Source organism: Thunnus maccoyii, chromosome 12, assembly GCF_910596095.1.
Source record: "Thunnus maccoyii chromosome 12, fThuMac1.1, whole genome shotgun sequence".
Classification (NCBI taxonomy): Eukaryota; Metazoa; Chordata; class Actinopteri; order Scombriformes; family Scombridae; genus Thunnus; species Thunnus maccoyii.
Window position 1 is genome coordinate 29,928,276 of NC_056544.1, and position 21,461 is coordinate 29,949,736.

The following is a 21,461-nucleotide window of genomic DNA, read 5'->3' on the forward strand; positions in this document are numbered from 1 at the left end:
TGTGTGTGTGTGTGTGTGTGTGTGTGTGTGTGTGTGTGTGTGTGAGGGTGGATTGACAGATGACAGTACCAGTGTTATGGGGTCTGAGGTCTGAGGGGTGAAGGAGAGAATCTCTCCTCCTCCAGGAGCCTCCATAAAGAGACGCAACAGATAACACTAACGATCATTTTCATTATCGATTAGTTGTTTGGTCCATAAAATGTCCAGAAAATGGTGAAAAATGTCGATCACTGGTTCCTAAAGCCCAAGATGACGTCTTCAAATGTCTTGTTTCATCCACAACTCAAAGATGTTCAGTTTACTGTCATCAAGGACGAAAGAAACCAGAAAATATTCACATTTGAGAAGCTGAAACCAGAGCGATAAATGGATTAGCGAAGTAGTTGGTGATTAATTTAATAGTTAACAACTAATTGACTAATCATTGCAGCTCTAGATAACACACACACACACACACACACACACACACACACACACACACTTTTAATGTACTTTTGAACTGACGCCATATTTTCCTCCAGACCTCCACCTCTGAGGTAAAAGGTTTCCTGTATTCTCATTACCATCTGCTGTACAAACAGTCGCTCCATTAGTCACATGAAACACACACACACAAACATCCGTCTATTAGACCCAGTCGGCGGTCGAGGGGGACGAGGGGGACGAATGTGACGGTATGTTCAATCTGCTGAACTTCACCACGTTAAGTTCACGTTTTTATTAGAGCAGTGGGCTGCAGAGAGACCTTTAATGAGTTTAAGTGGTGCTGCGGAGCAACGAGACGAGGCGCTAACACTTCCTGGGTTAATGCTTCCATTAGCGCCATGGTCATCCGTGTTAACAGCCGAACGGCGAGGAGGAAGCGGAGCCACCCTGCGTTCTTCCTCAGATATCATATCGATCCTCAGTTACAGTCATGAAAACATTGTGCTGAAGCTTTTTGTTAATAATCTGGCTTGCTGTTAATAATTTGTTTGCAACATATTTCTCATTATGCAGTGTAGTGCTGCACGGTATACTGATACTAGAAAGGTATCGCAATACTGTCATCTAATATATTATTTCAATACTTTTCCTGATGTTTCAGGTTTTTTCATTTCAGTACTGAGATATTAAAACACGTATCATATAAAAGTCATAACTTTGACATCATGACAACACTGACATGGTGAGATTTTTTCTTCAGTTATAGCCCCATCTCTCTCTCTCTCTCTGACACTGTCCATGGTTCTTCTTCTTCTCATCATCACCTCAACTGACTGGTTCATTTCTGAAGTTGAAATAAAGTGAATGAATTTGTTTTTAACCGTTTTACATTTTGTCTACACGTTCATGTAGCAATAGCAGAGTACTTCTAAACATAACTGGGCAATGACCAAACAGTTTGGACGTTTTTCTGACCTTGAAACTCGTTTTGTCCTTCTGTGTTGGTATTTCGGTCACCAGCGCAGAACGAACAGTGCGATGAAGCAGCTCAAAGTGAGTCGTTGGTATGTTGGTGGAAACTGAAAGAACGTCTGTTTCTGGCTCAACATCGTGACACTTGCAGCAGAAAATGTACAAAAACAGAATGATGCTTAAAATGTAAATAAACTATTTAGGTCTTTTTGTTACTATACTTCCACCGCAGTTCAACAGGGAAACACAAAGAGGGAATTTGATGTTAAAAAGACTGTAAATGTGTCAGATATCCACTTGATATGACTAACTCAGACTGCTGAAGACTCATATAAGCTTCACATCAACTTTTAAATGACTGTGTGGACACACTGTGGATTTTGGCCTCCATCACTTCCATTGAAAACACATTTGAAGGATCTTTTAATATCCAGTATGAACAGGAGGAATGATTACAGCGAGGAAAACCTCTTTCACTGTTCATATGGACACCTGACTGCTGGTTTAAGACACACTTGAGAAAAATGTGAATTAATTTCTTACGGTTGTCTGTTAGTCCATAGATTCTTTATAGTCTATGAAAAGCTTCTTCTTCACTTGAAACATGAACATGAACACATGAAATCCCTGCAGCACCTGAAGGCAGCAGGACAGATATGTAGATAAATCTGCAGCTTCTGATTTTAGAAGTGCTGCGTCAGAGCGCAGTTCCATTACGCACGGACGTTCATTGTGTTCATTAAATCACACCTACAGACGACACCGGGCCGCTACAGAGAACCACACACACACCTCTGCACACATCACACCGGTCTGTTATAACTCGATATTCTGCCTGTGAGGCTCATTATCTCCCTGTGCGTCATGACCTCCGGTGTTTTATTCTTGAAATGCACGACGGTTTAAACGTTGCTGTGTCACGTTTTTGCGATGTGACGTGAGATGACGACTTAGAGTCTGTAAAACACATGTGAACAGTGACAGTGTGTGTGTGTGTTGGTGATGAGTCGGGGTGAGACAGAGGGCAAGTATCTTCATCACTCTGACTCCGGCCCTCCATCTCATTCAGCGCCGTATACTGCTGACTTGTCAAGGTCAAACTGTGTGGCTCTCTGCGCTATAAAATCCTCTTCTGTAACTTTTTTTTTTTTTTTTTTTTTTCTCAGGGGTGTGACGGGGCATCTATCAAACTGCTGAGTCAGGGAGAGATCAGTGCTGACAGCTCTACTGCTGCTTTCTGAAGAGTCCGGAGAGCTGAGGACGATCTGTTCAGACAGCTTTCAGTTAGCCACCAACAACTCAGAGCTGCAGAGGAGTCTTCATCTGATTTATGTACAGCAGCACCATCTCAGCCGGGAGGACGCACACCTTTGTTCGGTGGCGTATTGTGTTCGTATACCGCGCACTGTGAGAGCCGAGCACGTCATGTTATCATGGATTAGTGGTGAAACAATTAACTGAAGCAAGATGCCAAACATCCTCAGGATTTGCTGCTTTTCTCTCTTTTATATCGCTGTAAACTGTATAACTTTGGGCTGTTGGTTGGATAGAAAAAGAGGATTTGATGGAAATGTTTCATTGGACATTTATCAGACTGAACAATCACTTAAATTAATGAAAAAACTAATCCATGAGTGTGAAAGTTCATTCTTACCATCAGAAACAGGAGTTAATCTGAACTCAAGGTCCAATTACAAGCTTTTTTCTGGGGCTTTCAATCAGAGCTGCAACAATTAGTTGATTCATCTATCAGTCAATCAATAGAAAATCAATCAGCAAAAGTTTTTTAAAGAAAAAACACAAAAATTCTCTGGTTGCAGCTTCTCGTGTGAGAATATTTCTGGTTTCTTTAGTCGTCTAAGACAGTAAACTGAATATCTTTGAGACACAATAAGACATTTCAGGCTTTGGGAGACACTCATCAACATTTCTCACCATTTTCTGCCACTTAACATAACAAACAATGAATCAATTAATCAAGAAAATCATCAACAGATTCATCGATAATGAAAATAATCGTTAGTCGCAGCCCAACTTTCAACTGCACCTCATGACCTTCATCAGCAGACTCAGGTCTCATTAAGTGACTTCAGTGTGAAACTTCAGTCACATTATAACAGGAAACACTAATACAACCGATCGATGTTGTTGTTGATAAATGTTTTTGTTCTTCTTTGTTTTATATCTTTGGGTTTTGAACTGTTAGTCGGATAAAATAAAACATTAAATTACCTACAAAGTGACGGACGTTTTTCAATATTTTGTGACATTTTATCACTCGTAAATATAATCAGGAGATGAATCTATAAGATGATACATATTAAACGATTGTTAGAGGCGAGAATCACTGCAGGGATTCAGATAAATCCACACAGGAAGAAGCGTTTCTGACGTCCGTCACTCATCCGACTCCTTGAACAGAAACATTTTATCAAATGTGTCTGACTCAGAGACTCGCTCGTGTCACATTTGTTCTTTCCTCTCCGGTGCACCAGGTGAAGTCTAATCTCCACAGACAGCTGTTTAAATCACACACATCTCCTTCTGTTTATTAATCTGTAGTGATTGATCAAGACTCCCAGTGCGCCTATGAGCGAGCAGATTCCTCCAAACAACACGGGAAATAAAAACAATGAATCAATAAATCAGAACAAAAGCTGCTTTTAACTTTGACGCCTACATTTGAAATATTTTTGTCTAGTAAATTTCAGTAAAACGTGGTGAAGACGGCGGAGACAGAAGGCTTCAACATCACTCACGTCTTGTTTTTAATGTGGATTCTCATTTAATGTTCATCGTGTGGAGGATTTTGTCTGTTTTAGTGTTATTTTGTCAACCAGGAGCTCAAGATATCAACCTGGTGTCTCAATCTCTTCATTTAAACATTCAACAACACATCACACGTTATCTCACAAACGCTTCCCGTCCGTCAATTATAACTTCCTCGGTTTATCGGTTTTTCCTCGACTTGTGGTTTTTTTTTTTTAAGTGGAGCTCTACTAGACTGCAGGTTGGATCTGCTGCTCGTCCGGGTGTTATCCTCTCCTCTCAGAGGGAAACAGAGCGGCCATTAAACACAGAAGCGTCTCCTGGCTGACCTTATCCACCAGAATCCACCTCAGGAGGAGGAAATTCATCTTTCCTGACAACCCAGTGACGGCACGACTGCATGCATCAAGTCAGCGCCGCTCTGACAGCCGCGCGCAGGGAGACGATAAAAACGGCAACGGCCATATCACCCTGATTTTTTATGCTTGGACAACATGCAGGCCCGCGATGGTTTTATATTATGGGATTAGGAACGCCAAAGTCACCGGCTGGCTTCTTCGCCGTCACGCTGGGTTTCTTCAAATCAGGCTTATCCGGGTAGAACCTGACTTCTTATCGTTAGAAAGGCCTTTTATTACCAACCTGTGGATGAAATATCATTAAAAAAGGATAAAGCATTTCTCTGCACGTATTACTGATGGAGCGATTCCACCAGGATTCAGAAACTCATACGATAACTGGTGTTATAAACAAGAAAGTAGGTTTGGTTTCGATTAATCGATCAGTTGATCGTCAGAAGATTAATGCCAAATATCAGCTTGATGCTTTTCTTCATCATATATGACAGTAAACTGAATATATTTGGGTATTTGAAGACGTTATCATGGGTATTTTCACTATTTTCTGATATTTTATAGACAAAATTATTGATTGGGAGAATAACTGGAAGATGATTTCTATTTTCAGCACTTTAAATATTTATATTAATCTAGAAAATAAGACATTATTATAAAAATTCATATCACGTGGCTCCAAATTAACAGTAATGTATTCAGGAAGTAGAAATGCTGCGTTTGTTGCTACTTTACGATAGATGAATATTGTATTATATGTATGACCTTTACTGTTGATATTTAATATTTGATTGATGTTTAATTCCAGCATTTTTATGAGAATATTGACCGTATAGAGGTGAAACGTTTTTGTTTGTTTTTGTGTTTTAGTTCATTTTATTTTTCTATCAACTTGAAGTCGATGAGTTGATATCATGAATTCTTAATGTCATGAATTCTTAATGTCATGAATCTTTAGTGTTTATTATCAGTAGTTTGATACAGGTGCAGTGATGTTAAGGTATAATATGTGACAGGTGCGTCTGAGGTAAAGCTGCAACAGTTACTCTATTAATCAATTAGTTGCCAACTATTAAATTAATTGCAGAATATTTTGATGGTCGATTAAAGGTTTGGAGTCTAAATTCTCTAACTCCAGCTCCTCATTTGTGAATATTTTCTGGTTTCTTTAGTCCTCTATGATAATAAACTGAATATCTTTGGGTTGTGGACATAACAAGACTTTTGAGGATGTTAATTAGGCTTTTTCACCAGAATAATCGCTAGTTGCAGCTTCCTGGTTGTAGGAAAGCACAACTTGAATAAAACAAGCAGAAAACTTCAGCACAGTCTCGCTTACTGCTGGAGTATTTATTAGTTTATGAGGTTTTAGTCATAAACCAATAATTGTTAGTTAAAAATAGAAATTCTTCTGCAGTCGTCCTCTCAGGCTGCAGGTGTGTATGTAGCCTGACAGGTGAAACTCAGGGCAAATAAAAGCCCAATGACTTACTGTTGTCTTATAGCTGTGAATGCACAGTATCGGCATTTTTATCACCTCATCTTTTCTTCTCTCATCTGGATTTTGACAACTGGACAAGCTGATATTATTTAAATAAATCTTAGTGACTAATTCTGCCCTAAAAAAAGCAAATTACAGTAACAAATATTTGGTCAAACATGAGTTATGATCAGTTTTGGGCCTGAAAGTCTGGAGATTAGGATCGATTTGGATAAAAAATGACGCCATGACAAGCCAGTAAACCATAATCTATCAAGTGTTTACACCTTTAGGTTATAACTGACACATTCTGCTGCAGAAGTGTGTCAGAAACAGCATCAGAGCCGGAGGAGGAAACGGACAGTGAAATAACTTGGAGCCGATGTAAAGAGTTTCCTCAGCAGGAGACGGAGCAGAGGTGAGAGCACTGACACAGCTGGATACTTGTACAGTATTCGTCATACGCGGCTCAGATATTCATGACTCTGTGGCTCGAGGTGTTATGAGAACTAAACGCTGTGAGTCAGCAGTGTCAGTGAGGTGGAGGGAGGGGGTGGGGGGGGGGGGGGGGGTGAAACAGAAAGGTTCGCTGTGGGATAGAAAAATGGGCAAGAAAAATATATCTGACACACCTTCACCCACCTTACACACAAACAACAGAAAAGAACAAATTCAGCTACTACTGCAGTCTGTTTGATCAAGACTTTGTTGAGTCGCAGCCAGAAAAAGCTGATTCTGAGTTTATTAAGATGCTTTATTCAATACTTGATCTACTTCCTCTTTCTGTCCAACTCTTAAACAAAATATACAGTATGAATCCCTGCAGGTAGAGATGTGAGAGATCGAGTAATTGGACGAGAGTTAACACTATAAATCCACCTTTCTCAGTTAATGAAGTCTATGTGCATGTTTACTATACTATCAGTTGATCCTGGTCTCGGTATCAACGGCAGTTATTTTCCCTTTTTTCCAGAGAAAGTCAAGTCATTCTGTGAATCTGTGAAATAAAGAATCTTCGAGCTCAAGCTGGTTGTTAATTTGCTCTGTAATAATTCTGTGCGATGGCAATATGGCACTATATCCATAAAAACTGGGTTTAATTATCTTAATTATCTTCAGTGGCAGGCTTTGGTTGATGTGAGGCGTGGAAAATGCAGAGTTTCCTGTCGAAATTACAACATGGATGTTGAAGTGAACGGTATTTATTTATTACTACAGTTGCTAGACGGCATCTGTCACTAAAACGTTACTATATGCAGCTTTTGGGTGCCTGATAATTACACCCTGTAATGAGAGTCTCCCTGTACCTGATCCCCTCAACGCATCAGCCAAAACATGATCAGATCACATTAAACACCATTTCTTTATCTAACCGTCTTACTTCTATCAGTTACATTCATTCAGTCATTGTGTCCCAGTAATCCCTGACCTCATGTTACCTCACATAAAGATTATTTGAATGACTTCCTTCCAGTGAAGTTTATAGATTTGATATTTGGGACAAAGACAGCTCTGGATCAGTACTCGGATACCTCCAGCTGATAGAAGTTGTATTGGTGTGAGGCGGAGCAGTGCTGCAGTTCAGATGACGTCTATATATATGTAGACAGATTTCTTCATTCAGAGGAGGAGGAGGAGGGGTGGATGAAGACATTAACCCAACGGTTGACTTTGCTACTCTTCGTTCCTGCTGATTACTGCTGATAGAAAACGCTCCTATGTGTCATTCTGGAGTCACATGGTCAAACCACGATATTTGGACGTTTAATTTGGAGGACTCGTTGGTACGGGAGATGATACCGATCCAGTAACTGGCATGAAAGCTGCATAACCTGACCCGAGGAGGACGGATCAGTAGTTATGTTAAGTTTTTTCTATAAATTTCTGCAGGAAAAAAACGTAAATCAGCGCATGCGTCTGTTATCTACATTTATACGAATATGTTGGAGAGGATGTGACAAGAAGATGTCATCATTTTTAAATGAATCAGTCTCTTCTGATCGATACGGATCGTTTGTTTTTGCCGGTGGAGTGGAGGCCAGCAGGATGAGCATGTTTTGTTTCAGTAGAGGAAGAAGAAAAAACAGGAACAGAAGCATTACTGTTCAAAAAATGTTCCATCGGCCTTTATCACTTCTTCTCCCTTTCCAACTTTTCTACCTCAAGCAAACACCAAAACGTTTTTCCAATATTCTTTTCAAATGTCAAGTATTTCCATCCCTTGAAAAAACACATGAAAACAAATAAATATAAGACTATCGCAGTGCCACACGTATTCTGTCCTGCAGCAGCCTGATCTACAGTAGAAGTGGACAGTTTGTCCAGGAACCAGAGGGCTGATGGTTTAATAATCAGACCCAGCAGGAGGTTTTATCCCCTCGTGAACCGGAGGCTCCGGGCCGGTATCACAGAGCCCACTTCCACTGTCAGAGTGCCCTTGGACAAAGCTCGGACCGACCCTGAATCCTCAGAGGAGCTGGATTGGAGTGTAGGAGGCTTTGTGTATTTATTATTCTGGAGATGTATTACATGTCAGGTTTATTTGTATGGTCTTTAATCACAGTTACAGTCCTGGCTTCACAACACCCACATCATGGAACAACAGAGGATGGTTGTAGCAAAGACCGAGCCGGCGTTTTAAGATTTATATACGCTCTGGAAAACTGTTTTGGAGGCAGAAAAAGAGAGAGAGAATGAGAGAGAGAGGGAGAAAGATATGTTTACAATTTAACTGGCTTATTGTGGATGTTCTCTCAGTAAAACTTCCCGGAATAAATCATAAAAAAAAACAATAAATCACTAAGTTTTGTGCCTGTTTGTTAGTTGTAAGCGACTGCTGACTAATGACTGATATAATCAGAGACTTGGCTGTAACTGTGGATGTCTCGGGGTCAGCCCATCAGTCCACTAGCTGCTCTCACTGAGTGAAACCTCACAGCTGCCAGCTGATATAACTGCAGTGACAGAGAGACAGAGGGTGTGTGTGAGTGTCAGAGAGAGAGAGAGAGAGAGAGAGAGAGAGAGAGAGAGAGAGGAGGCTCGGTGAGAAGAGGATGTGCAACACACACACCCAATTAACACCCCGGCACCAGGGTCACCTTAAGGGTGAGCACTAATTAGCGGCATGGCGGGAAAATTAATTAGACTTTGACAAATAGTTTCCTCACTCACCACCAACCGGCCTGAAACATGCTGAGGTTTTGATTGGTGGACACGACACGTCTGTTTTACATGTGATTGGTTCAGGAGGGCGTCAGCGGTGACTTTACATCTAAATTATTATTTTTTTAAACACTCCACAGACACACTGAAGTATTAACAACCAGCTGCTTACTTCCACATCCAGCAGACACAGAGCAGCATGAATGTTTTACGTCCACCTGATGAATGGAAGTCCAACGTCTGTTCACTCTCTGTTTAGCTCAGTTTTGGTCTCAACCAAGTGGCAACCTCCGGGGCTGTAAAATGAAGCCAATGAGGAAGTGCGAAAAACTGCAGTTCCTTGAACGACCACTTGAGACTCCAAAAGCGAGTCAATCCCCATAGACCCCCATGTTAAAATGTCCAACTTTACAACAGAAATAAACATGTTTACAGCCTGGTACAAACAACGGTTTTGGTCTCTGTAGCTAATTTCCTCTTTCATGACAACTGTACGGGGGGTGAATTCTTTTATAACTCACCCGTTTAAATTTTATTAAGCCGTAAAGTTCTGCATAATGAAGGACATGGCTGCTTTGAGTGACAGGTCCGCCAGCCGCTAGGTGGCTTGTTTCAGCCATTCGGCCCCGCCTCTTTGCCCATTTTTGATTGGCTGGGAATTAGACAGAGTCACGCACTGCCAAGATGGCGACGGCCGGAGCTTCAAAACCGCTCTTCAGAAACCAACGGGTGACGTCACGGTAACTACATCCATATTTTTATACAGTCTATGGTCTCAACGCTTAAACTGCAAAATGCTGCATTTTCTTCACCAGCCAGTCTCTAACTGTCATTTTGCTGCTGGGCAGGTAAAGTACAGTAGGTTTATCAGAATGTTCCTAAATCAGACAGGAAATATGCCACAGAAACAAAACTAGGCGCTAAAAGGTAGGTACAGGAAGCAGGTATTGTGCAAAGTTGTCCAAACTCAAGGTCCCACCCAAAATAAATTAAAAAAATCAATGCACAAAAGAATGTCCATATTCTACGATTCTGAATCGATTCACAAAGGTTAGTAAAAGGTTAGTTAATAATGTTATGTTGAAAAAAGGTGGAACTCAACTGTCCAAAAACTATTAAAAACACGCCGATGAGCCACACCGCAGCACTGGGTGACATGTTCCTTCATCATGAAGAGTTGACTAATAACAGCGATCACAGAGAGAAGTTCCTCGTACAGCAGAAGCCAATGAGCCTACAGACAATCACCAGTCTTATCCTTTAATAATGATCCTTCGGACAAAGTATTTAATGATTATTTAATGAATCCTTGGTACCTCATCACCCTGAGACTAACTTTAGCGGAGCAGAGCAGTGAACTCCAGCACTAACTGACCAAAAGACGCTGCAGCACTTTACAAAAACCTCTACCTGGGAAGAGAAGAAGTGTCTCTGTGGTCAGTTTCATTTTTACAGCGTTTAGGAGAAAGATGTCCCCGGTACGAGCGCTGCAGCAGAGAGAGAAGAGGCTCTCTTACTCCATCATACACACACACACACATACACACACACACACACACTGCTGTTTCTACTACAAACACTGAAGCAGTGATGTTGGTCAGATGGTCTGATTTCATTCTTCTCATACGGGCAGAAGACTGTTAAATGCTCTCAGACACTTTTTCTCTGCTGTTGTGACCTTCATTAACACCAGTTAGCTTCACTCTCACTTACGTTTCATATTGCAGTTCAGAGGACGAAGGACTACAAAGGAGCCTTCATATAATCCCCTCTTTCTATTTACTGAATCAAGAATTGATTCTGAATCAAATCGCGAGACACCCAGAGATTCACCGCTACTTTAAAGCTGATATGTGAATGAAATCATTTATTTTATGGTCTTTTTGGAGGCTGTACTTTGAGGTGTTTCTATTATTTTGTCCGTTTTATGAATTAAGGTAGACTAAATGGAGCTTAGTGTAAGTTCAAGCAGGAAGACTATTACTCATTCATTCATTCTCGTTCCTCTCTCTCTCTCTCCTGCTTCTCCTTCTCTCGTATCAGCTGATATGGGGCGTTACTCTTCATTAACAAATCAGATTCTGCTACGATCTCTATCAGCCTTTCATGTCTTAGCTGCAAACTTTAAATCTGTTCTTCTCTCTGTCGCTGTCAGCAGTCATTTCAGCGCGAATCGTCACGACCCTCGTCCGCCCCGTTCGCCTCCACTTCATCACGTCAACGCCCAGGTCTGAGACCACCAGAAGTCTGGTCCTCTTCTCATCATCCAGATCTCAATATTCCTTTATTTATCTGGACTCCGTTAGAGACATCCTTCTCTACTCACACCTTCACTTCCCCTTTATAAATATGATGACATCACGACGGGGTCTAATCGCCAAAGACTTTTAACGTTTTCATCTTATTATCTTACGTTACAGTCCGGTATAGTTCAACAGCTCCACAAACTACAACCTCTGAAATGACCATGAAATAAATCTCTAAAAATAGATTAAATAGAAAACTGAATATTGTAGCCGTCATGACGGGAGGATTTATTGCAGGCTGATGTTTTAGACCGCAGTAGTGTCGTCTAGCTGTACCTAATAAACAGTGTGTATAAATGAAATGGTGATGACTTTGTGTGACTTCCTCTGTCAGCCTTTTTACGGACGGTGCTGAGAATCAACATGACAACAAACTATGCCTTCACGTTGTCCGCAACATTCGAAACGTGAACATGTCAGCAACAATTATGCCCCCCCCCCCGAAACACTTCTGTTGAAAATGCTCCATTTATGTCTTATGAGCGCCGTGTTCAGAGTCTGTTGAGCGTCTGTGGCAGCCGGACAGTTTAACCTTCACAGTGTCACGTTCAGGTCTTATGTACATCAAGTGTGTACTAAAGGATGTGTCTGGTGATTTTCTATATTTTTTGTTTGCTGTCAGAAAATCTCATGTTGGGATCCAAACCAACAAAGAACTGATCTACTAACAAGTATCGTGTGTGTGTATACAAGCCTGATAAATCTTATTCCTCTGTGCCGTAGACCTCCGTTGTTTCTCATCATGAAGAGTTTGGTCACGTTAGTTTATTTAGAAACGGCTTCAAAGACTAATAACAGCAATAAGATAGTAATTCTCAGGAGAGTAGATCTTTGTAAGCCAGATGCCACTGAGCATATGCAAGAACACGGTTCTGTTTACAGCTTCGTTAGCTTGTTGCGCTACATATCACAACCTCTTGACTTTGTGCTACATTATAAATTTCTCAAATAACTTCAGTACAAGCTCTGTAAACTGAACAGCTTCTGATTATAGCTTATTTAATCTAATGTTACAGAGAAATTGTTAAGATTTGAAAGCAAGTTTTGAGGTGCTTTAAATCCAGTATTTCAGGTTAGTTCAATTAATTAAAATAAAGTTCCTCCTCTGGTCTCATACAGGCGTCACTGACAGTCTCTTCTGCTCATTGGCACACATGCACCGTCAGTAAATCATCCAGGATTATTGGCAGCCTCCACCTCACCGGCTGATTCATTAGTCACAAAGACATAAACAAAAAGTCAGAACAAAATCCTCTCTGACCCGCTGAATCTGCTCACGTCTCCTCCAGCTGACGCCACCGAATCATGACGGCACAGTTTGTTCCTCTGAAAACTCCTCATTAACCCGACAGATGAACCTGTACTGACGCACCTGAGGATGAAGCCTCATCTGTCCCGCTAATTTTGTTGTGTCAAATGTAATATTTATGTCTGATTTTGCTGTTGAACTGATGTCTCCTTCCATCTCATACTGAAAAACAAATGATTCCGACCTCAGATGTGTGGTCATTTAAGTGATTGATTGATCTGTTCCCTTGACGATTGACTGAGAAGACAGCAAGCCAAAATCACCTGTAGCCTCAGCACATTTCACAGTCAATATTAAGGACAAATGGTTTAACATCTAAATGAAGCTACTGAGGTATATAGCACTACATGGCCAAAGTTAATGGACAGCATTCAATGATATTTTAGAGTACGCATCTAACTTTAAGTCAACAGTTTGTGTCTCTGCCCTGCTTTAACATGAAATTGCTAATGTGCACAAAGCAGCCCCTTAAAGAAATGGTTTTCCCAGTTTGGTGTGGGAGAACTTGACCCATCCAACACCATCGAGCCAGGCCTCATCGCCCAGTGTTAGACCTCACTAATGCATTCAGCAAATCCCTGCAGACAGGCTCCAACATCTGCTAGAAAGACTGAAACCACAGGAGTGGAGGCTGTACATATCTGCTCTGTAAGTAACTTGTCCTGTGTTCTCCTTTGAGGAAAAAAACTGAATCAAAAGGGAGGAATTTATATTTTAAAGTCTTTACGTTTCATGGTAGTGCTCCCTACTTTTACATTATTTCAGTTAAATACAGTTCTATCAGCCACTTACATAGCTGGAGTTCTTATTTCCACACAGTAAGTCAAATGTTACATAAAGCAATAACGTGTCTTTCTATCATAGGCAGAGCAGACGGTCACACTGAGCCTGATTGCATCCTGCTACACAACACAAGAGCCAAAGACTCCGAACAACAACCCACGTTAGCTTATCTGCTCAAGTCTCCTTCTAATCTAACTTACAAACATGAACACACGTCTTGTCCTGCAGCTTAGCTTGAACAAGTCACCAAGCAAACATTCGCAGGGGAAAAGTGCACCGCTAATGTCAGTTAGCAGGCTAGATAGCTAAATAGCTGCTCAGCTGCAGCACATTAAATAGCATGTTAACATTCCTGCAAATGTCACTTCAGACCTGTTAGATGCCGGTTTGTTCATTTCTCTTCAAAATCCCTGTTAGCAACACATTGTCTGTCCATAACTTGTATCTACAGCATTTTGTTTAGTTTTTCTCTGTTCATACAGTGTGACACCGGTAGCCTGCCAGCTGTTGTCAATCAAACACAGACACCGACACAACCCACCAGCTGCAGTCAGTTAAACACAGACACTGACACGCCCCTCCAGCTGCTGTCAATCAAACACAGACACCAACACGCCCCTCCAGCTGCTGTCAATCAAACACAGACACCAACACGCCCCTCCATCTGCAGTCATTTAAACACAGACACCGACACGCCGCCCGCAGTCAGCTGAGACAAAAAGGAACATTTCTGATATTTCCCCAAAGACCTTTTTTCTTCATTCCAATAATACAAAACTATAAACAATACATTTAAAAAAAAACATGTTGACATTATTTCTGACTGCAAAGAGGGACGATTACATGTGTTTTCAGTAGAAGCTCATTTAACTGAAATGTTCAAGTGTTCACATACTTCTGGCCAGGAGGTGCATGTGTCAGGTTCAGTTATCTTGAACAACTGGTTTGTTCTGTTGAAGTGTCATTTAGAGGAAAACTGAACCTGCCTGCTGACTGTAAGTCAGTGTGTATTGCAGCATCAGCTGCATAATGTTTGATGTTACAGTGACATCCAGTGGTAAAAACAGAAAACTGCATCTCTACATCACTCTAATGTCTCCAGAGTCAAAGACCTGACAAAAACCTCAATAAATCTCTGATATTGTAAATATTGTTTAGTGTTATTTAGGTGATAGTCATTAATAATACCTTCTTGGGTTGTTTCTTCTCTCTCTGCTCACTGTTTTCAATGTTATTTTTATGTCCTCTGCAAATGATTAAAACTCAAAACTCTTCTGAAACACCACACAGGTGTTTCTGTGTGAGAGTTATAAATATTGATAATAAAATCACATTTACACGACAAAAACATCTAAATCATCTTCTAAGTTGGATGAAAGTCCGGTGCACTTACTTCTCTTTGGCCTTCCTCTTCTCCTCCAGGTGGCGGTGAGCCTCCAGACGAGATTCGGGGGTGAATGAACACGGAGTGTGCCAGAACTCCCTCTCCCGTCGCTCCTCATCCGAGTCCATGTTCTCCTCCACCTCCTGGTTCTCCTTATTCTCCATCGACCCTGGACTACAGCGACAGAAAACACTCTGAATTACAGGTACACAGTGATACTTCAGCTAGAGATCATTGTGAAAACTTTAATTCCAGGTCGGTGTAGTTTCATTTAATGTAGTTGAAAAGAAGCCGTGGTTGTTGACATCTCCTCCTGGTTTGTACCTCAGTATCAGATGTGAGAGACTTTCTACTCCTTTACGTTTATCTGACAGCTGGAGTTGTTGCTTACTTTGAATATTCAGATTTTATATTCAACATTAGATAAATATGGCTGTTGTGGGTTGAATCTTTTCTCTCTGAACTTAAACAAACTGGTTTCTTTCAGCTCAGTGACACAATCATCTTCCTCTTTCTTCCTTTCATCTTTCCTTCTTTGTCTTTTCATCTCTCTTTTTTCATCTTTCTCTTTTTTTCTCTTCAACTGAAGTGTAAAAATCCCCAAACTGGATATACAAATGTGGCAAAATAATCTCAATAATTAGTAATTTGGTTAATACACAAGTTTTTTCCAGACACTTACTATCACTATTTTTTACTTTTTATAGTTTTTACTGCTTGCACTTATTTAATTGTATTAATGTAAATGTTTAAATACAGTAGTTTTACTTGTAATAGAGTGTTGTTCCGCTGTGGCACTGATACTGATACTCCAGTGAGTGTTGCACCGCCATAAAGTTGTTGGACTTAATAACAAAGCTCAAAACTGAAGCAGCAGAGACTGTGATATTCTGATTCCTCTCCTACTAACAACCTTATTTTGGAAGTGTGGCTTACCGGCTTTTAACTATTAGTCATGACGCTGCTTCCTGATTTTTATTTTTTTGAAGTGTGTGTTTTGTTGTCTGAATTTAACAAACCAACTTATTTAGACTTCGACAGTGTTACTTTATGTTACCGTTTCAGTCTGACTTTGGTTGGACTTATTTGTAATATGCGGATGCATCCGTTTAATGATCTCTGCTTTCATCCAGCTGCTCTGCACTGTGCTTCCTGTCTGCAGTCTTTTGTTATGCACAAACTGTATGTACTTGTAAAAAGCCAAGTAATCAGCGTTCTCCAGGAGAATCTACATGAGGAAAACAGCTTTCTCTAATCCTCGATTATGACAACAAGGGTTTCGTTTACATGATAATTAAGAAATCTCCTTCATATAAAGGATTTGACTTCTTCTACCTCTTGCTTGTAGAAGCGGTGCTGTCACTGAATAGTTGCCCAGTTTTACACATTTAAAAGCTTCAGGAGTAGTATAGTAGTAGGAAGTATAAATGTGTTGATTTGCTTTTGACAAACGTGTCACGAGTCAGCAGGAAGTCATCGTGCGTCTCCTCACACTGTGTTGTTGATGTCAGTGTACCAGCGACCTTCGAAGTCCGGTTTCCCCTCCTTGTCTCCTCTCTCCTCCTCCGCTGCCGCCTTCCTTTGCGCCTCCTCTTTCTCCGCAGCTCTCCTCCTCAGGTATTCCTGCTCCCGCTGCCGGACTCCCCTCCTCACCTCCTCCAGGCCCTGAAGGGCTCGAATCCTCTCCGACCGGCTGATCTCCGTCCCGTCCAGACACTGAGGACAGAAACGAACCGCAGAGGCCAAAACCTTTGAATCTGCATCAGAATTATACAGATTTCCTGATTGTCTTTCATTTAAATCCAGCAGCAAACTGCTCTTGTTGATTTAGTCTTTAAGCTATGAATTCTAGCTTATTCTAACAGTTATTATAACATTATACTTCCTGCTTATGTTTGTCGCCTTGCCGTGTCTCTGAAGTGATGTGTGTTAATCTCAGCAATTAATAAGTAAGTTCAGTATTATCATACAGACAGAAATTACACTCAGATTCAGATTTATGGTCAAAAAGTAAGAAATGTTCTAATGAAGTGAGTTATCCTTTAAAATCTACAGTATATTCAAACTGTATAAGCCACATTTCTCATAATCTTCATTGTTTTGGTTCAACACTATCTGTGGATCATTTGGTTTAAAAACTGTTAGAAAATAGTGAATTATAGACATATTCAAAACACCCAAAGATATTTAATTTACAATGATATAAAACCAAGAAAATCAGAAAATACTCACATTTGAGAAGCTGGAAACAACAAACATTTTGGCTTCTCTGATAAAAAACGTGTTCGCAAAATTCACTGATTGTCAAAATTGATTGTTTTAGCTCTAAAATGTCATTAAACGCCCCCATCATCATCATCAACAGACTGATAAATATGTTTAGCATCATTGAAAATAAATAAAAAATGAATAAAAGTAAAGTTAGTCTTTGAATTGGTATGTTCAGAGATGTTTGAAAGGTTGGCGGTTTGTTTTAGAGTCTGCAGGTTGAGTAAAGTTACCTTGAGCTGAGGCAGAGACGCCACCACATACTGCCTGTAGCCTTCAAACTCAGTGCAGGGGTTTCCCACCAGAAACAGCTCCCTGAGGTGGACGTTGTGTTTCAGAGACTCCACGCTGCTCAGACGGCCGACAAAGTTCACCGTCAGATCCAACTTCTGGAGGCTCTCGCAGCCTGAGGACACACGGCGACGACACGGACACTGAAACACTTTATTTTACTGACTCAACGGGGATGTGAGGTGAGAGAACAGGAAGTTAAATAATGTTGCTCGACCAAATTTCACAATGTAAACAAAACATATAGTCCAGCGTTTCTGCAAGATCTTTTTAAAACTACACAAGCAAACCTTTCATACGTTTGGTGAAAGAGCAGCTGCAGAAAAAGTGGACAAATACAAACAGTTCTTCTAACACCACTGAAGGTTATCTTGACTAAATATTGCATGTTGTATAAACCAAAGCCTTCATTTAGTAGATTAAGATTTTATTTTTTCATTGAACTGGTCAGGTAGTTGTTTGAAATTGTCTGATTCAGATTAGTTTTGTGAACACAAGTCTTCAAAAGTGCATTTTTAATCTGACACCAAGAACTTGTTCTGTAGTCAGTACGAAGATAACAGTGATATCAAGTAAAATTTATTGTCATTTTACCTCATTTTACATCTCTGTGCAAGGCAGAATGAGAGAATGTTTCGCCTGCATACCTAAGATGTGTCGAGTGCAAGTTAAAATAGTTTAAACAATAGTAGAATAAGTATGAATATATAAACAGTATAAAAGTGTCCGGTACAGGTATCCAGAGATAAAAATATACAAATTAAGAGTCTTATATGAAGTTACAGCCTGAGCCGTGAGGGGCCGCCATGTTGTCTGCTGACATCATTGTAGTGTTTGGGGGATGTAGGGTCTGAATTCAATACTGACCTTCATCATGGTTTGCATCGTTTTTACCGTTGTGAAAAGAAACAACATGACAGCAAGTTTCCATCATGTATGTTTTTTTTTTCAAACTACAAAAAAGAAAAGTTTTAACTCCCAAACAATGCATGCTGGGAAATCTATTTATATACTGATCGTGTTTATTTAAAAAGTTAATGAGTTGAGTGAACTTACAGCAGTTCATTCATTCATCTCATCATTTCACGTCAAATGAAACTCTAAATATATCTTAAATATATAAGATACATATTATATACAGTATCTTATATATTTAGATGAAGTTAATGACAAAATATTAGTTGATTCCACTAAATGTCTGTCTGATATTTTACAGAATATACAGTTAAAACATCTTTAGCAGTGGATCCAAGTTTAAAAGAAACTCATCTGCTCCGTAAACTGACCTTCAAGGTTTTCAATGACTTCAATGTTGTTCAAGGCCAGATTCAAATACTCCAGCTTCTTCAGGTGACCGAGATTCTCTAAAGGAGGAAAAAATTTTTTTAGATGTTATAAGCATGACAGAGGAAAGTTATTTTCATAATGAGATGGATGTCTCACCTATCCTGGGGATCAGGTTGTTCTGCAGGTAGAGGATCCTCAGGTCCCTGCACCACCTGTCGATGTGCTCGATCCTCTCGATGTCCTGCTGATGCAGAGAAACTTCCTCCAGGGAGAAGATCTCACACTCGTTGTGCTCAGCCCGCCGGCGAACCATGTCCTCTGTGACTGGACGGACACACACACACACACACAGAGTCAAACATGTCTGCTGTGGATAAACTGTAATCTTTGTAGCATGAAATATCCTCTTTTTTGTCTCCCATCTCTTACACTACATTGGATTCACAGGCAACACTTCATGACTGAACTGAAAAGGAGGAATGATTGCAAATAACACACAGTAAATATCTCTCAACGTTACCGTCTTTTTAGTGCCAAAGTCCCTCTTTTTGTTACTATACTTCCATCGCAACTGTGGTTCAAGCTTCTCATATATGAACATTTTCTGGTTTCTTTAGTCCTCTATGACAGTAAACTGAATATTTTTGAGTTGTGGACATCATACATAGGTGGGTAAACTTAATGTTAATATTGGAAATAGCTAACATTAGCTTGGACACAGTTATGGAAAGTAACTAAGTACACTTACTAAATTACTGTACTTAAGTACAATTTTGAGGTACTTCTACTTTACTTGAATATTCCCATTTGATGCTACTTTATACTTCCACTCCACTACATTTCAGAGGGAAATACTGTGCTTGCTACTGCTCTACAGTTATTTGACAGCTTTAGTTACTACTTACTTTTCAGTTTTATTAGTTATTTTTCATTTGATTAAAATCTTGTGTGATATATCACACGCTAAGCCTATAAATTACACTGAAATGTAAAAAAAAAAAAAATTGAACCAGTAATTTCCAAACCTTTTGGCTTTTATGAAAAATGTGATGTTTCAGATGTTCCACCAAAGAGACATCCTCCCTCTAAACCTCTGAAATGGTTTCAAATAAATAACTGCTTGTGGCCTGAAGAGGTAAAACTTTATAATACTGTAATAATGTATCCAGATTTATGCAACAGAACTTTTTTTTTCTCCTTTCAAACACAAATGATCATCTCCTGACTGCTCAGCTCCACCTCCTGCAGCTGCAATAAAATGCTGCTTACACGCTGATGCTTCAGTAGTAATAATGTACTAATTATGTATCTTATGTACTTTTACTTAAGTAGGATGCAACCTGTTATGGAGTATTTTTTCACTGTGGTATTGTTGAGTGAGTGAGCCAAGTAAAAACGTATACAAACTGGCCTTCAATTGACTTCCTCCCCTACTGTGTTTGTTGTACTTTTGCACTTTAACATGTAATTTTTAATGTATCTTAATGTTTTGGGGTTACTTTTATGTATTTAAATGTCTTTCTTCCCTATTTTTAATGTTTTTCTTATGTGTTACAACTACTGTATGAAAAGTGCTAAACAAATAAACTTAAATTACAACATTTCTTCCATCACTGCTAATGGACCCAATTAACAAATAAGACTTAGAAGCAATATGACTAGCGTTAATTATCACGAAATTAGCTAAAAAAAATTTTTTAAAAAGTCAAAACAAACAGTTAAAGTTAGTTGAACCAGCGCTAACTACCGCTAACAAGCTTCCTAAACTGCAAACTGAATCGCTGAAAGATCATTTTAAGCGTTAAAACGGACAATAACAAGCCAGCAGTGATTATTAACAACATTACAAAACACAAAGATGTTCTAAGTTCTAGGTTCTAAGAGTTAAACTGGGTTTTAGTTTATCTTTTGTAACTTACTGTAAACCATCTTCCTCCTGTTGTCAGGCGTTGCTATAGAAACCAACCTGATGCTGCCTTCAGGCGCTGTGGGAAATACTACAACTACAAAGCCAAAAAGAGAGAAAGTATTACTTTTGGGCCGTTCCGCCGAATCGGTGCCATTTGCATGTTGTAACTTTTCAAAATTTAACTTAATTTTTTATCTTTTTTTTCAGCACTGTATCTCATAGTACACATGTTTAACTAGTCCAAAATGTGTTATGGTAAATTTCAAGCCATTTTATTTATTTTTAATTAACAAATTCTTCATATAAATAACAGGACTGAAAGTAACAGGACTAAGTTTTTAGCACAGTATTAGCAAATACATGAAATGTAGCCATATGGGATCAATGCTAATAGCGTGAGAACATTTAGCACCTTAAGGTGGTTTACCAAAACTGTCTTTAAAAAACAAACAAACATTATAACATCCAAGAAAAAAATTAGGTAACAGGACTGAATGTTGAGATTGACATCCTCAGTCATACTTACAATATGATAAAAAATACAGAAAATAGAGTGAGAGAACTTATTTTTGGTCTTCCCACTACTTACTGTTGATCGTGTGACTTGTGGGATGTCCCAAATTTTTAGAGTGGGGAACATGTCAGGGTAACAGGACTGAATGAAAACCTGGGAACACGACTAAAATCTGTATTGTAACTAACATATTATGAATTTTCTGATGGGGAAATATTTTTAATGTCTAAATTGGAAGTAGAGTGACA

General features: G+C 39.6%; 1 protein-coding gene across 4 annotated transcripts in view; it reads right to left on the reverse strand.

The window, feature by feature from the left end:
- Window positions 1-21,244, reverse strand: part of dnaaf11 (dynein axonemal assembly factor 11) — a 46,261-nt gene extending 25,017 nt beyond the window's left edge. For 2 of the 4 annotated variants that reach the window (XM_042427830.1, XM_042427829.1), the window contains exons 1-6: window positions 20,710-20,793; window positions 18,947-19,114; window positions 18,790-18,867; window positions 17,446-17,618; window positions 16,437-16,660; window positions 14,954-15,118 (exon numbers count right to left, since the gene is read on the reverse strand). In XM_042427830.1, the coding sequence (XP_042283764.1) occupies window positions 14,954-15,118; window positions 16,437-16,660; window positions 17,446-17,618; window positions 18,790-18,867; window positions 18,947-19,114; window positions 20,710-20,719 (818 nt within the window). In that variant the 5' untranslated portion in view covers window positions 20,720-20,793. Of the gene's footprint in view, window positions 1-14,953; window positions 15,119-16,436; window positions 16,661-17,445; window positions 17,619-18,789; window positions 18,868-18,946; window positions 19,115-19,815; window positions 19,892-20,709; window positions 20,794-21,225 lie in introns of those variants that run through there. The other 2 variants (XM_042427827.1, XM_042427828.1) reach the window with 2 other exon arrangements.
- Window positions 21,245-21,461: the final 217 nt, after the last annotated feature.